At 45.3% G+C, this 16,272-nt stretch overlaps 1 protein-coding gene across 1 annotated transcript in view; it reads left to right on the top strand.

The window, feature by feature from the left end:
- Positions 1–16,272, top strand: part of FAT1 (FAT atypical cadherin 1) — a 112,940-nt gene that overhangs the window by 7,416 nt on the left and 89,252 nt on the right. The window contains exon 2 of the mRNA XM_080928453.1: positions 4,464–7,749. Coding sequence (XP_080784579.1) covers positions 4,482–7,749 — 3,268 coding nt within the window. The 5' untranslated portion in view covers positions 4,464–4,481. The remainder of the gene's footprint in view (positions 1–4,463; positions 7,750–16,272) is intronic.

The raw sequence follows: 16,272 nt of genomic DNA, 5'->3' as shown, positions 1-16,272 counted from the left end.
CCCTGCGTGCACAAACTGCACTGGGCAGATATGCAGGCGGAACACCCATGCACACGAGGAATAGTCACTAAATACATTTTAAAAAGAGAGAAAAGCTGTAAATGTTGGTCAGTATGGTCCAGAAAGTTACTCCCATTTGTGTCCTTTGGAGCATGTGGGTTGGTTATGGATGGGGGGCAAGGGTGAGGTTGGGGACCCTGAGAAGATGTGGCAGGCACAGTGTGGTTGGCTCTCTCCACGGTGAGGGGACAGCTGTACTGTTTATCAGTTGGGATTTCTCTTATGACTGAGGACTTGGGAGGGGACTCAGGCCCTCTCTGGTACTGGGCGGGGATCATAACTGGCGAGCACAGGACACGCCCACGTCTTGATGTTGGGCTTTAAGCCCTCACAGATACTGGTATCAGGAGTTCCTTGATACCTGCTCTATTTCTTGGTTTCCCTGTTTGACTCAGCTGCTACTTTGACCCCTTTAGCCTGTTTCTTCTCCTAATGCCTCTGTCTTGATTAAGGCTCCATCCTTGACTCCTTTCCTTCTCCTAGCTGTCTTCCTTGTTTGGGTGATTCCTCAGATCGGTGCCTCCAGGCTGGGTCCCTCCCACTTGCCACACCTGCCCACTCTGTGGGCTTTATTTGCCTAACTATAGCCTCTGTAAGTTGCTGAGGTAAATGAATGGTTTAATTTGACTCTTACTGTTTCCATCCGTGATCAGTTGGCCCTGTTCTTTGGTCCTGCCTTGGGGTAGACATCAAGATGGGAATTTGTGGAGAAGGTCTGTTGACCTTATGGTAACTACTGGTGACTAAGAAGCGGAGAGGTGGGGGAGAAGGGGAAGGTGACCCGGGAAACGAGTGGGGTCCTAATAGCCCCTTCAACCATGTGTGTGTCCAGTGAAGTATCTGTTTCTTTAGACCTCACCCGTCACTTAATGACTCCATCTTCCTGGAGGGGAGGTCGCCACCAGACAAGCCACAGATTACCTTGGGAGAGTGGGAGGCACTCTGGAAGGACTCTCTAAACTGCAGCAGTCAGAACATTCTGTGGTAACCTGACCTGCTGAATCCCATTTCCAGACCCAGGATCTATCTTCCTTCTCCCTGTCTCCCATTCCTCTTGTTTATATTCTGTCCTCCTTGCTGGGCAGAGTTCTTGACCTCTTTGTTACTTTTATGTTCCTTTCTGTCTCTTCCCTTCCGTTCACCAGGGGATCTTGGATAGGCCCAGACTTTGGCCACTTCTCCCCGCTCCTATGATGGTTTAAGTTCCCTGACTTCTTCCCTGACTTATTGTAGCAGCTTCTGATTGGGGATTCTCTCCCATTCTGCCTGCATTTCCCCACACAGATTCCAGAGGGACTCCTCAGTGAGCGACCACATGTTCCTGTAGTTTCTCATTTTATTGGGAGTAAAATACTGGGCCATTAAATGTGGTTGAGTAAATACATAAATGGTAAGAATGGACAAATTAACCTCAGAACTCTAAGCACGGGGAGTGTCATTCTCTCCGCCTGAGAAGCGTTGGCCACCTGTGGGCCTCCTTCCACAGAGCATCATACGGAAAAGCAGTGGAGGGAACTAGCTGGTTGTGGAGAAACTGACAGGATCTCAGTTGAGGTTGGGATGAGGCCAGTGTCAGCATTGGGAATTTACGATTGTAGCTTCTGTGATTTGTGGGAGATGACACTGTGGTCCTTTTCAAGACATAGTTCCAGTCTAATCATAAGACATCAGATTTCAGTGTGTGCCGTTGCTACTTCCTTAGTAACGTGCTCATGTGCTGTGCTGGTGCAGAAACGCTTCAAATACTCTCTAAATGTAAGATGATGGTGTAGTAAAACGCTCCATGATCCTTTCTCTCCCAGCCTTTGCCCCTGGCTTTTCCAGTCCCACTGTGTCCTAGAGAACCCAGGCATTACTTCCCAGAAATGTCACTTGTGTGAGTGCAGTCTCTGACTGTGTGCCTCCTCTGAACCCCTTACCCATCATCCAGTGGGGCTCTTGACAGCTTGTTTGCTTTACCAGGAAGCACATCACCCATCCATCCACCAAGTGGAGAGTTTGGTTCACTTTGAATTCTTAGCATCTAGAGGTGTACCTGCCTCACAGTGGATGACCGTTAAATATTTGTTGAAGGATTAAAAAAATTAAAAGAGCAAGCATATGACAAACGCACACGCACGTGCGCGCGCGCACACACACACACACAATTCATACAGTGTACACACACACACAATAAATACAGTGCAGGACAAATGAATGTATCTCCCTGTCTGCCTGTTTCTTCTCCCTCCCAATAGTATCAATTACTATCTATCAGGAAATTTCCTCCTTTTTGAGCATACCCGTACACGTATACATACACACAGATATTTCTTCCCTCCTCTGGCAAACATAACTGAGATCAGCTTAGTTTTGCTAGCCCATTTCTCTAGGTATTTCTACACATCAGTATGTTGAATGCTGTCTTATTTTTGATGGCTGCATAATATCTTAGATGTAGAACTAAGCAAACATCTTGAAGTGCTTCCGGTAGTAACGTAGTTGTTCATTGTAAAGTGGATTGTAGTAACACTGTCTCTTAAAACAATGTGCTTTTAAGGACAGCACACCTGTTCAGCAACATTTTTTTGTAGAAGGTCTTTAAATCATTTTTTTTCTTCCATGTACTTTTATATAGTCATACTTCAGATGTGCTTGGATTATGATATTTGCCGTCCTTAATCCTTACATACAGAAAACAGTGATATCCCATAGTATGACCTTACAGCCTGCCTGCCTGCCTGCCTGCCTGCTGCCTTTCCTTCCTTCCTTCCTTCCTTCCTTCCTTCCTTCCTTCCTTCCTTCCTTCCTTCCTTTCTCTTTGTTAAACTTCTAGGATTTTTTTTTTTTTTTAACCCCACTCAAATTCTGGTCGTTTTTTGGGAGATGTTCTTATTTTGTTAAATCATCCTTATCCCTCTGTAGGTCAGAGATCTCTTTGATTTCCTGACTTATCTGTTGAGGGGAAGGCGTGAAAGCTGCAGAGCAAGTTAGGGTGCCCAACTCGAACTTGATTCAGTATCAGTTAAGCTCCTAATTGCTTTAGGCATATCAGTTTTCCTCTTTACCCCTGTAATCAAATGACTAATGGGGCAAGCTGGCAGTGGCTGAGTTAAGATACTGTAAATTAATGTTGCCATACTAATTTTGCTGGGCTGTCAAGCCAGCCCTCCAGTCTGCCTTCTCTTTCACCTTTGCAACTACTTTACAATTTGTGCATATTAATCAGAGGGTTACTTTGCAAAGGACACAGTTCTGTCCTGTCCTGTCAGCACTGGGGGTTGTGAAAGCGCATTGATTTTTTTTTTTTCCTCAAGATGAATTTCCTGGCATGAGAAAGAACAGCTGGTTGGAAGAGAGCCCTATTCTCTGGCCAGATCTCAGCCCCGTGGGCCTGACCTACCTTCCCACTTGTTAAAGGCCACCCTTTGTTCAAACCTCGCCTTTCCCTCCTCAGCCTCTCTGCCCTTCCTGCAGGTCTTCATTCTCCTGGCCTTGCTTTGATGCTTTGGTGGCTCAGCCTTTGTGTATGTATAGGTCCTTTCACTGGGGACCCCTGGGTGACAGCTTGTTAGGAGTTCTGAAGATGCCAGACCCTCCAACAGTGATGATAGATAAAATGTCAATATTCAGGGTGGGATATCCTTTGACTGTATGCTCAGGTTGGTGTCTAGAAAACTTTACTACAAATCTGATGGTCCCAGTTACTGCAATGCCTTCAAATGGCTTTGTAGTACTGAATGACACAGTATCGAATTGTTGTGGGGAATGAGCTTCATTGTTTTATGAAGAAATAATTTCAGGATAAATTTTGTAATCAGATTACAAGCTGCCATTGTATACAGTCCCGTGAAAGCACTGTTTCGGACGTTTTCTTAGAGACTTTGCATGTTTACAATCCTGTGTTAGCACACGTTTATAAACTCCCCAGGCCTGGTGAAACATGCCTATCATAGCAATGGGAGAATAAGGCAAGGGGACCAGGGGTTCAAGTTCATCCTTGACTACGTAGTGAATTTGAGGCCCGCCTGCATTACATGAAGTTATTTTTTCCTCCCATAAAATTAAGTTCATATGATTTTGAGGATGTTGTTCCTGGAGTGTAAGAGGGAGGCATACACTATTCATTGCATGCTTTTTCAAAAACTGATGTTTGTGTTTGGCCTGAAGATTTAAGTTTTAACAATAAAATTCAGAGTTGGAGAAGTGGCTCAGTGGTTAAGAAGAGAATTGCTCTTGCAGAGGACCTGTTTCCTGGTGTGCACCTGTGTACATGAAATTAGTAATAAGAAAAAGATGGCTGTCAGACAGAGTTTATGTTGGGAAACTCGTATTCTGTGTGGGAAATGCTTAGTATGTAAGGCTTAAATTTACACTATATTCTTTTCCCCCCTGAGTGATACTCCTTTCTTTTTCTGTTACAGGTGGCCAAGAGTTAAACAATGGGGAGACACTTGGCCTTGCTTCTGCTTCTGCTCCTCTTTCTCCAGCATTTTGGAGATAGTGATGGAAGCCAAAGACTTGAACCAACCCCTTCTCTCCAGTTTACACACTTCCAGTACAATGTCACTGTGCACGAAAACTCGGCAGCAAAAACCTATGTTGGCCACCCTAGAAAAATGGGTATCTACATCTTAGACCCCTCATGGGAAATAAGGTACAAAATCATCTCAGGAGACAGTGAAAACCTGTTCAAAGCGGAAGAGTATGTTCTCGGAGACTTTTGCTTTCTAAGGATAAGAACCAAAGGAGGGAATACCGCCATCCTTAACAGAGAAGTGAGAGACCATTACACACTGATCATCAAAGCAGTTGAACGAGTCACCAATGCCGAGGCCCGAGCAAAGGTTAGGGTGCAAGTACTGGATACAAATGACTTAAGGCCACTGTTCTCGCCCACCTCTTACAGCGTCTCTTTGCCGGAAAATACAGCCATAAGGACCAGTATCGCAAGGGTCAGTGCCACGGATGCGGATATTGGAACCAACGGTGAATTTTACTACAGTTTTAAAGACAGAACTGACATGTTTGCTATCCATCCCACCAGCGGCGTGGTTGTTTTGACTGGCAGGCTTGATTTCCTAGAGACCCAGCTCTATGAGCTGGAGATCCTGGCTGTGGACCGGGGAATGAAGCTCTACGGTAGCAGCGGGATCAGCAGCCTGGCCAAGCTGACGGTTCACGTGGAACAGGCTAACGAGTGCGCGCCCACCATCACCGCAGTGACGTTATCGCCGTCCGAGCTGGACAAGGACCCAACATATGCTATTATCACCGTGGAGGACTGTGATCAGGGTGCCAACGGGGAGATAGCGTCTTTGAGCATTGTAGCTGGTGACCACCTTCAGCAGTTTAAGACTGTGAGGTCTTTCCCAGGGAGTAAAGCATTCAAAGTAAAAGCCGTCGGGGTCATCGATTGGGACAGCCATCCTTATGGCTACAACCTGACGGTGCAGGCTAAGGACAAAGGGACTCCTCCGCAGTTTTCCCCCGTGAAAGTAATTCACGTCATTTCTCCCCAGTTCAAAGCTGGCCCCGTCAAATTTGAAATGGATGTTTACAGAGCTGAGATCAGCGAGTTTGCCCCTCCACATACACCTGTGGTCCTGCTCAAAGTCATTCCTAGTTATTCCCATTTGAGGTATGTTTTTAAAAGCACTCCTGGAAAACCTAAGTTCGGTTTAAATCACAACACGGGTCTCATTTCCATTTTAGAACCAATTAAAAGGCAGCACACATCCCACTTTGAACTTGAGGTCACAACAAGTGACAGAAGAGCCTCCGCCAAAGTCATGGTCAAAGTCTTAGGTACAAACAGCAACCCCCCCGAGTTTACACAGGCTGCGTACAAAGCATCCTTTGATGAGAACGCTCCCGTCGGTACAGCTGTCATGAGGGTGAGCGCGGTCGACCCCGACGAGGGGGAGAATGGCTATGTGACTTACAGCATTGCAAACTTAAATCATGTGCCATTTGTCATTGACCACTTCACGGGGACCGTGAGTACCTCTGAGAATCTGGACTATGAACTGATGCCCCGGGTCTACACGCTGAGGATCCGTGCTTCCGACTGGGGCTTGCCCTACCGCCGGGAAGTGGAAGTCCTCGCCACAATTACTCTCAACAACCTGAATGACAACACCCCCCTGTTTGAGAAGATAAACTGTGAAGGAACAATTCCCCGAGACCTAGGTGTAGGGGAGCAGATAACCACGGTCTCTGCTATTGATGCTGATGAGCTACAGTTGGTCCGGTACCAGATCGAAGCTGGGAACGAGTTGGAATTGTTTGGCTTGAACCCCAGCTCGGGTGTACTGTTCTTAAAGCACTCGCTCATGGATGGCTTGGGCGCAAAGGTTTCTTTCCACAGTTTGAGAATCACAGCTACAGATGGGGAAAATTTTGCCACACCGTTATATATCAACCTAACAGTGGCTGCCGTTCAGAAGCCAGTAAACTTGCAGTGTGAAGAGACCGGTGTTGCCAAGATGTTGGCAGAGAAACTCCTGCAGGCGAATAAGTTACACCATCAGGAGGACGTGGAGGATGTTTCCTTTGATTCTCACTCCGTCAATGCCCATACCCCACAGTTTAGGGGTTCTCTTCCAACTGGAATTGAGGTAAAGGAGAACCTCCCAGTGGGTGCCAGTATTCTGTTCATGAATGCTACTGACCTTGACTCTGGCTTCAATGGGAAACTTGTCTACACTATTTCCGGAGGGAATGATGATAGTTGCTTTACTATTGGTATGGACACGGGAATGCTTAAAGTCCTTTCTCCACTTGACCGTGAGGTAACGGACAAATACACACTGAATATCACCGTGTATGACCTTGGTATACCCCAGAGGGCTGCCTGGCGTCTTCTGGATGTCACAGTTCTGGATGCCAATGACAACGCGCCCGAGTTCTTACAGGAGAGCTATTTTGTTGAAGTGAGTGAAAACAAGGAGGTAAATAGTGAAATCATCCAGGTTGAAGCCACTGATAAAGACCTGGGTCCCAGCGGACATGTGACATACGCCATTCTCACGGATACAGAGAAGTTTTCAATCGACAGGGTGACTGGCGTGTTGAAAATTATCCAGCCTTTGGACCGTGAAGTGCAGCGTGTGCATTACCTAAAGATTGAGGCCAGGGACCAAGCCACAGAAGAGCCCTCGCTGTTCTCCACTGTGCTTCTGAAAGTATCACTAGATGACGTTAATGACAACCCACCTAGGTTCATTCCACCCAATTACTCTGTGAAAGTTCGAGAAGACCTACCAGAAGGAACCATCATCATGTGGTTAGAAGCCTACGATCCTGATGTAGGCCAGTCCAGCCAGGTGAGGTACAGTCTCCTGGACCATGGAGAAGGCCACTTTGATGTGGATAAACTCAGCGGGGCAGTTAGAATTGTCCAGCAGCTGGACTTTGAGAAGAAGCAACTGTATAATCTCACCGTGAGGGCCAAAGACAAAGGGAAGCCGGTGTCTCTGTCTTCCACTTGCTATGTGGAAGTGGAGGTTGTCGACGTGAATGAGAACTTACACACTCCGGTGTTCCCCAGCTTCGTGGAGAGGGGTGTGGTGAAGGAAGACGTCCCTACTGGCTCCTCAGTAATGAGCGTGTCAGCTCACGATGAGGACACCGGGAGAGATGGAGAGATCCGGTATTCCATTAGAGATGGCTCTGGCGTTGGTGTTTTCAGGATAGATGAAGAAACAGGCAAGTACCGTCCTCACTTCCGCTGGCTCTACTTCCTCTTCTCTTCCTGTCTCTGCATCAGAATTCCAAGTTGGTTTCTCTTAGGGCTCAGCGTTGACATACGTACGGATACACGTTTTTGTCCTTTTGCTCTCTGAAGTGATACACAGTAAACCATGAGGCTGGACCCAGAGGAACTGAAAGATTAAGTGTATGTAAAATGAGGAAAAGATAGTTGAAGTGATTACCACAGATGCTGACCTTTATCAAGATCATCACTGTGGTTTTGTAGTAACCTTGAAAAGCATTCTGGTTAGGGTGTTCTGTGATTTGATGTTTTCATGCTATTACAGTACCATCAACACCAGTTGGCATGCCTTCTAGAGGGTAGTGCATACTTGCAAAGTTAGGCAGCGTACTCCGAGACGTCTGTGCACTACAACTACTTTATCCTCTGCTTTACCTTGTCCCCGCTTTGGAAGGCCATTGTTGGGTAGCAGAACTGTTAAACTGAAAAGACCTGGCTTGGTGTCTTTGTTAGGGTTTTACTGCTGTGAACAGACACCATGACCAAGGCAAGTGTCACAAAGAACAGCATTTAACTGGGGCTGGTTTACAGGTTCAGAGTTTCAGTCCAGTATCATCAAGGCAGGAACATGGCAGCATCCAGACAGGCATGGCGCAGGAAGAGGTGAGAGTTCTACATCTTCATCTGCAGGCTGCTAGCAGAATACTGAACTTCCAGGCAGCTAGGATGAGGGTCTTAAAGCCCACACCCACAATGACACACCTACTCCAACAGGGCCACACCTTCTAAAAGTGCCATTCCCTGGGCTGAGCATAGACAAACCATCACAGCCTCACAGCCTGCCTTTTTCAGTCGGGATCTTCTTAACATGAACTGTTGTATCTATAAGATGAAGACATTCAGATTTTTAGTGTGTTTTGTTATGCTTTGTGATATTGGGGATTGACCCTACATGCTAGGCAAGCACTCTGTACAAGGATTGGCTACATCAAGGTTTATGTCAGGAAGTCATTAAATAACATGTTGGATTTATTAATAGTTTTTTGGAAATGGGGGCCGTGTTTTGCTATAATATACTTTTTTCCCAGAATACAGTTCAATGAAACTTCGAGGTTTTTTGTTTTTTGTTTTTTGTTTTTTCCAGACAGGGTGTCTCTGTGTGTAACCCTGCCAGTCCTGGACCCCACTGTATAGACCAGGTTGACCTCAAATTCAGATGTATGCCTGCTTCTGCCTCCTGAGTGCTGGAATTAAAGGCTTGCCACCGCCTTAATAAGCCTCTACTCCCCCAACCTCCACCCCTCTCCAGTATTTAGTTCTTGAGTGTGTACTGTTTTCCTTTGAGCCCACAGATCTGTACTTAGAAGTCAGTGTTCCAGTGAATGCCTGAGCTTTAATAGGGCAGACATCTTTACCTCGACTTCTAGCTCCTTTCCGTGCCCAGCGCACAGAACCTGCTCAGTGAACAATCGCAGTAGGTGAATTGATGAAGGTTTTGGCTTTGACCTCTGAGTGTGGGAAATAGAGGGAAATGGTGGTTCAGCATGAGGAAGGTCTGGGTGGGCCTCGGTTTCCTTGATGCGCTTTCCCAGATCTGTTTGCTCCACGAAGACCTTTTTATTATGTTAAGCCTTGATAAGTTTGGTAATACCCCATACTTAAGACAACAACAGGAGCCTGTAGTATCTTAGCCATAATTCACCCTATCTTAGGGTGCACAGCATCTGGAACAGAGACCCTTTGTCGGAGAACATCATTTGAACGGTGCAGGCTTGCTAAAATTATGCTTTTTGTTAACTCAAGGGGCTTTCCCCTAATTGATTATATCTCACTATTGCCGCTCACGTGGACTTCTCACCATTGGTTTAAGACAGGAAAATGGCATAATCAATAGTGTTTGGTAATCAGTCTTCTGGAGTAGACTGTTTTTGGGGGGGTGTCCTGTCTAATATAAATCAGAATTTGTGGTAACCTATAGAAACATACCATGCGGTAACAATATAAAAAGATACTCATGAGTAGGTTAAATTGATACTTTTCCTGTAGATTTTCTGGGAAGTTATTCTTAACCTTTTTTTCTCCTCTCAACATAAATTTCAAAGCCTATGAAGAGCTGTTAGAAGTTAAAGTTGAGTCAGAAATATAATTTGAGCCTTAATTTGCATTCTCTTCGTGACTTAAATTATGATCGCTGCCTTTTGGCTCTGTCTTTTTTTTTTTTTTTTTTTTTTGTTCTTTAGTGAAAATAAGTTTTTATTGGTTTCTTTTTTTTTTTTTTTTTAAGAATCACTTAGAAACTGGTATTTTTCACCTATAAATTTAAGGAATGAGGTTGTTCTTGCTGCCACATGGGTAGAAGGAGGAGACAGCTAAGCAGACAGGGTAAATAACATTCTGAAATAGACCCAGCAGTATGCAGCGGCCAGGCAAGGACAGACTTTTTTTCAGTGGTAATTAGTGGGAGGTGAGGTTAGGGAGGCACCAGGATTCTAGGAGGCGAGATTGGTTACCATATGAGAGTCTGTAACTCATGACTATAATTCTATTTAGAAGTGAGAATGAAGCTAGAATGTTTCTAAGTCATTATTCTGTGGTTCTTGTTTTACAGAGGAATATTCTCCCTATCTGGTGATGTGTGTATAAGTTTTCTGAAATTGTATATGTGATGTACTTGTTAGACTTTGGACTATTGTATTAAAACACGTATGTTGGATGATAAATGTAGTTATTTTGTACATTTCTAGCCAGGAGATTTGGTATTAAGTGATACATTTCTTCAGGAAAAAATGTTTAATGGAGTAGAAACGCTATGATTAAGACTGGGGAGAGGGATTAGTTGGTCAGGTGTTGGCTAGGCAAGCTGCAAGAGGTGAATCCTGTTCTCAGGAGACAGCTGCGGTTGGAACTCAGTCTCTGGGCAGCCTAGATAAGTTGGGTTCAGTAAGAGACCCTGTTTCAGGATATAAGATGAAGGGCCTGCAGTGTGTTTCTGCACAAGGCCTGACAACCAGAGTTCAGTCCCTGGAACTCATGGATCCCCCTTTCCCCCACGTTTAAACAACAAGGCAGAGAGAGATGGAGGAACTTCATACATATCTGATTCATTTGCGCACACATAGATGTGAACATACGTACACACAGAGCTAAAGTCAGCAAGTTGTTTAATTCGTCCAGAAATATAGAAAGATACTTGTCCAATGAAGAAAAGTAGTGACAGTTTGGGAAGAGTTGGGGACCTCACAGAAGACAGCCCTAAACTGCAGAGAAGCTGGAGAAGGGCTGTCTGAAGTAGGTTAGCTCTGTGCTCCTTGCCCATTGCCACTACACCTACTTCCTGTGTACTTCCATATGGTACTGCGCCAAGTGATCAGGGCCTGGGCAGAGCTGCTGTTCGGTTGTTTTTGTTAATTTGATACAAACTGGAGTCCACTGAGAAGAGGAACCCTCATTTGATAAATCCTTCCACCTGATTGGCCTGCGGTCCTATCTTTGGAGACATTTTCTTGAATGTTGATAGATCTGGGAGAGCCTCACCCACTATGGGTGTTGACACCGCTGGGCTGACGGTCTTGTTGCGGGTTTCGAAAGCAAGCAAGCAAGCTGAGCAGCCATGGGAGATAAGCCAGAGCAGGGTTTGTCCTTCAGTTCTTCCTTGGAGTGTCCTGACTTCCCGCAGTGATCAGTGTGACCTGGAAGTGTAACATGTAAGAAATTCTTTTCTCCTAAGTTGCTTTAAAAAAAAAAAAAAACTAGGACAACTGTTTGGCTCTGGAGACCAAGAACCCATGACCTTCCTAGTCTGCCTCTTGCCTTTGGCTTCTAGCTGCTCATGAAGATTGAGTAATCTGAGCAGGTTTTTGTAGTGGCTTTAACTATTTCAACACCCTCAGGTACTCTGCTTACAGGCAAGAGAACAGTTCAGCAGCCTCAATCTAATTCTTGATCTGTTTAGGATTCTTTTCCTTTTTATCCATGTCAGTTTCAAACACCCACCAAAGTAGTAATTAAGAAAGTTCTATGAACGCCCTAAAATATGTAATTAAAATACACAGTTGTGAGTTTCATTTCTGTTTCTGCTAACCGCTTTTCAGGGCAGTAATACTTAGTTTCAAGGTGAGGGTGAGTCATCTCTGTATGTTTTTCTGAGCAGCCTTTCACAGATCCCAACCTTTGTTCGTGGTCACCCTGCCTCTTGAGGGCTTGCAGGGGTAGAGCATTGTGTGGAAAACTCCTCGGAAAGCTTGTCTTCTCCAAGTACCAATTTCCTTAGCTCTGATGATGTCTCTTGAAATTCGTGGAGCAGACTGGGCAAATGCTTGAGAGGGAGATTGTATGCTAAGTAGACTCGGGTTTGCATCTTCAGTACCCATGCTAGTAAATCCAGTCCTTAGTGCTGGTCCAAGGATGGGGTAGAGATGGGCAGATCCTTGAAGCTCATTGGCTCACCAGACAGTCTGGCCAAATCAATTAACTACCAAATTCCTTTAGAGGCCATTGCAGGACATCAAGATGAAGAGGGTCTAGGAAGAGCTTGATTGTAGCCCTCAAGTATTTGATCATGTGATTGCACACCAACACACACCTGTGTTCACAGACGTACACCACACACACAGACACACAGACACACACACACACACACAGACACACACACACACACACACACACACATACACACTTCCGTATGTTGCTGAACAAATTGCTTAGCTCACTTGTCCCCCAAGTCTGTCATTGCTTGAGGACCACGATCTTACATTATTTTCTGAATTTTGAAGACTTTGAGTGAGTCAGTTGGAATACTTAGCCCATGCTTTTGATTTGTTACTGGGCATGCTGGTTGAGTCTCTTCTCCACAGTGGGTGGGTTAATTTAATGCCGGGGGCACAATTTCTGGAGGGGTGTGGTTCAGTGTTGGCTTGTTACTGGAACACATCTCAGAGTGTTCCTGGTTCTAACTGCTTTTGTGGGGAGTCCATGTTTTTTTATTGAGGTAAGAGCAAATTGTAAGCTAATTAGTTTTGTGTTATTGGTAGGCTGTCATCATGTTTTCAGAATTGAAATTTATGTTTCCATGGGAAAGTTGGAATGAGTTAATATGGAAGTCTAGCTGTTGTGACAAGAGATATCACCTTATTTATGATGTCGACGGGAAGTGAAGGCTGTATGCACCTACCTACCTTCATCCACCCATCTATCTCTTCATCTGTCCATCCACCCACCTACCCTGAGCCATGGCAGACACTGAGCCATGGGCTGTAGTCTCAGACTTTGCTAAGTGGCCCAGGTCAGCCTTGAATTTGTGATCTGTGGTCACTTCTGGAGTAGCTGAGACGACAACAGGCTTCCACCACTAGGCCTGGCTAAGAACAGACTGGCTTTCTCTTAGGGGAAAATGTCATGGTGTTCTCTTCATGGGGCCATCTTAGTCACTGATTTGGTATTGTCCCTCTGGAGGTTGGCCCTTGGCCTTCCGCTGTGAGGTGGATTCTGTTTCTGAGGTGGAAGCAGAAAGAATTCAAGTTCAAGCCAACCTGACTGCTGACCTCATTGAGTGGGAGAATGTTCTGGAAGTTTGAATACATTTAATATTATGTAGTTACTTGTCCTACTCTGAGGAATGTTGTTTCCTAATTTTATGCAGGAGTGTGTGTGTGTGTGTGTGTGTGTGTGTGTGTGTGTGTGTCCTAGGACTTGTCATTTTCTCCTGTTCCTGAAAGGTAACAATATGGAGGGTCCTCCTGGGCCGTAACTGCAGGGAGCTGTGTGGTGTGGTAACAGTAGGCTGGAGAGTAGAAAGAGCCAAGCGGCCCTCAGTGGGGCGGTGACTACTGTGTTAGGAACGGTTTCCTTCGTGGAACTGGGTCTAAGACATCTTGAGACAGGAACAGGAACTTAAAAGCGACTCGGGCAGGAGGCCTGTTAGGAGGTAGGAAATGTGCTGGTGAAAGGCCTTTTGTGTTGCTGTCTCCTCCCTTAAGTGGCAGCAGCTGCTGTCTGCTCCCCCTTTTGTTCTTCTAGTAAAGTTGAGGAGAAAGAAATTTACTTGCCAGCCCTAGTAAGACAGAAAGTCAGGCTGTGACAGGAATCATCCTGGTTTGAGGCTGCTGTGTTTGGTTGAGGTAGGTGGGGCAACCTCTCCTACTGGAAAGGCTTCTGAGGCAGGAGGATTTTTTTTTTAAGGTATAAGTGAAATCTAATTAGCAACCCAGAGAACTCCCTTGTGTTTTGAAGGGAAGCAGCAGTCGCTTCTCTTTGGTTATTTGTTGTACTTAACTAAGTTGATGCTTTCAGGAGGGGAGTACTGACTGACATTCTAAGTTTTACAGCCTGAAGCAGAATTCTGGTACCTTGTCTGTTACCCTCCTTCAGGGTCAGATGAAGTGTGGGGCATGGGAGCTAGGAGAGATAAGGTAGACATTATCCATGGTAGGGATCACGCGGTGAGCATCAGCAGAAATGAAACCAGCCAGGGTCATATATGTGGTAAGACCCTGTCCCCCAAAACACAGCAAAGTAAGCAACAGCCACTTTCTGAATCTACCAGTTGTTGTAAGCATGTTATGTGAATTCATTTATTAATTTTTACAACTACCAGACACTTTGCCTGCTGTTCAACGTAAGCTAAGATTTATGGGGGAGGAGGGAAGGGAACTTGCCCAAAGCCACTTGGGTACTCAGCAGAACTTTAATTGCTTCTCACTTGCTATTTGTGGTACCTGGGATGATGCTCAGAGGAAGCTCTCTTTAAAGCACTTGTCTGGCTTCCGGCTGTCTTGGAAGCTTGAACTCTTCGTTTTAGGCCTGGAATCTAGGGGCCCCGGTTTCCTCAGAGCCACATACTGTATTTCAGCACCAAGACTGGCATGTGGCTCACCCATGTTTGCAATTAAAAACACATGTAACACCATCACGGAAAAGCCTGCTTTCAGGAATGTTGAACATGCAGAGTGCCAGCCTAGTGGAGACACTGCTTTAGGTCACTGCTTCTGAGCCTGTGGGTTGTGACCCATTTGGGGGTCAAATGACCCTTTCACAGGGGTCACCTAAGACCATTGGAAAAATCAAATGACCCTTTCACAGGGGTCACCTAAGACCATTGGAAAAGTCAAATGACCCTTTCACAGGGGCCACCGAAGGCCATTGGAAAACACAGCTATTTACATTATGACCTATGAGGGTAGCAAAATTAGTTATAAAGGAGCAATGAAAATAGTTTTATGGTTGGGGGAGGGGGCTCACTACAACATGAGGAACTGAATTGAAAGGTCGCACGCAGCATTAGGAAGGTTGAGGACCACTGCTTTAGGTAGTTACCAGGTTCCTTGAAACCCAGCATACCTGCAGGGTAGCTGAAGCTAATCTGATTTGTGCTTCCCCTTTGCACTGAGGTCCGTGTGGTCATGGTGCTCTGTCTGACGTTCCTCTCACTGATGCCTTGGCTTCTGCAGCTATCCCCAGCAGCCATCTGGTGCTGGTGAGAAAGCCGGTCCAGCACCGTCCCGCCAAGGAGCTGATTTTATAGTCTAAGAGGGTGAGGTTTGGGTGTTTATAATTTAATGAGTGGCTGGTGTGTATAAAGTTGTAATGTTCAGTGAATATTTGGTCTTTTCTCATATAACCACCTTCTGTGATTATGAAAATAGATTTTTACACCTTAGCTGTCTGTCCATGTTGAATTTTCTTTCCCATAACCATTAAATTTCTTTTGTTTTGATCGCGGCATGTTTAAACTGGTGTGCAGGATTGGTCAAGTTTTTGGTGTTTCAGCTGATGGTTTGTTTATTATTTTATGGTTACTGTAAAGCAGCTATTGCTTTATCCTTAACACATTACTGGTGATAAATATTGCATGTTCACCAAGTGAGACCTAGTGCCACGAGTCTTTCATGACTTTGTCACCAAGAAGAAACGGGCTGGAAGAGATTGCCGTTCAAGGACATATGCCTCTGCTTGCTGCGTTGGCAGCTCTCCAGCGTGGCAGCAGTGGTGCAAAGCAGGAAACACGTATGAACATCGGAGGCCAGGCTCATCATTTAGCTTAGCTCGCCTTGCTGGTTAAGCTGTTCTTATCTGCACTGAACCTGCTTCATGGCTGATGAACTGACCTATCGAATGGAATTCTGTGTGTGTATATATGTGTGTGTCATATATATATATTTCAAACTAGAAGTTACCTGGCTATTTTCTATTTTAATAGTTTCTAATACCCTTTTAGTTGGTGATAATTTATCCTGTAGCCTAGCCATTGGCTAGCTTCTCCCTCCCCATGCCCTTAATCCTCCCCATCTGGATAATCACTGGATAGTTTAGTGGATGGTTACTGAGTGCTTGCACTGTGTCCCGCCTGTTATAAGGAGACCTTACATAGGCTGTGGCCTTAGTTGTTGTGTGGTGATCCCTGAGTAAATTTAGATATGGCTCCTTCTGTTACTGGATCGTGTTTTACTAAAGGATACAGAGGTGATTAACCACATCGATTTCTGCCATCGCATCTTGAAACATTCTTCTTGATAAAATAG

The sequence above is a fragment of the Micromys minutus genome (genome assembly GCF_963924665.1).
Source record: "Micromys minutus genome assembly, chromosome: 14".
NCBI classification, from domain to species: Eukaryota; Metazoa; Chordata; class Mammalia; order Rodentia; family Muridae; genus Micromys; species Micromys minutus.
Note: the sequence above shows the minus strand (reverse complement) of the source record. Positions and strands in the feature narration are given on the sequence as shown.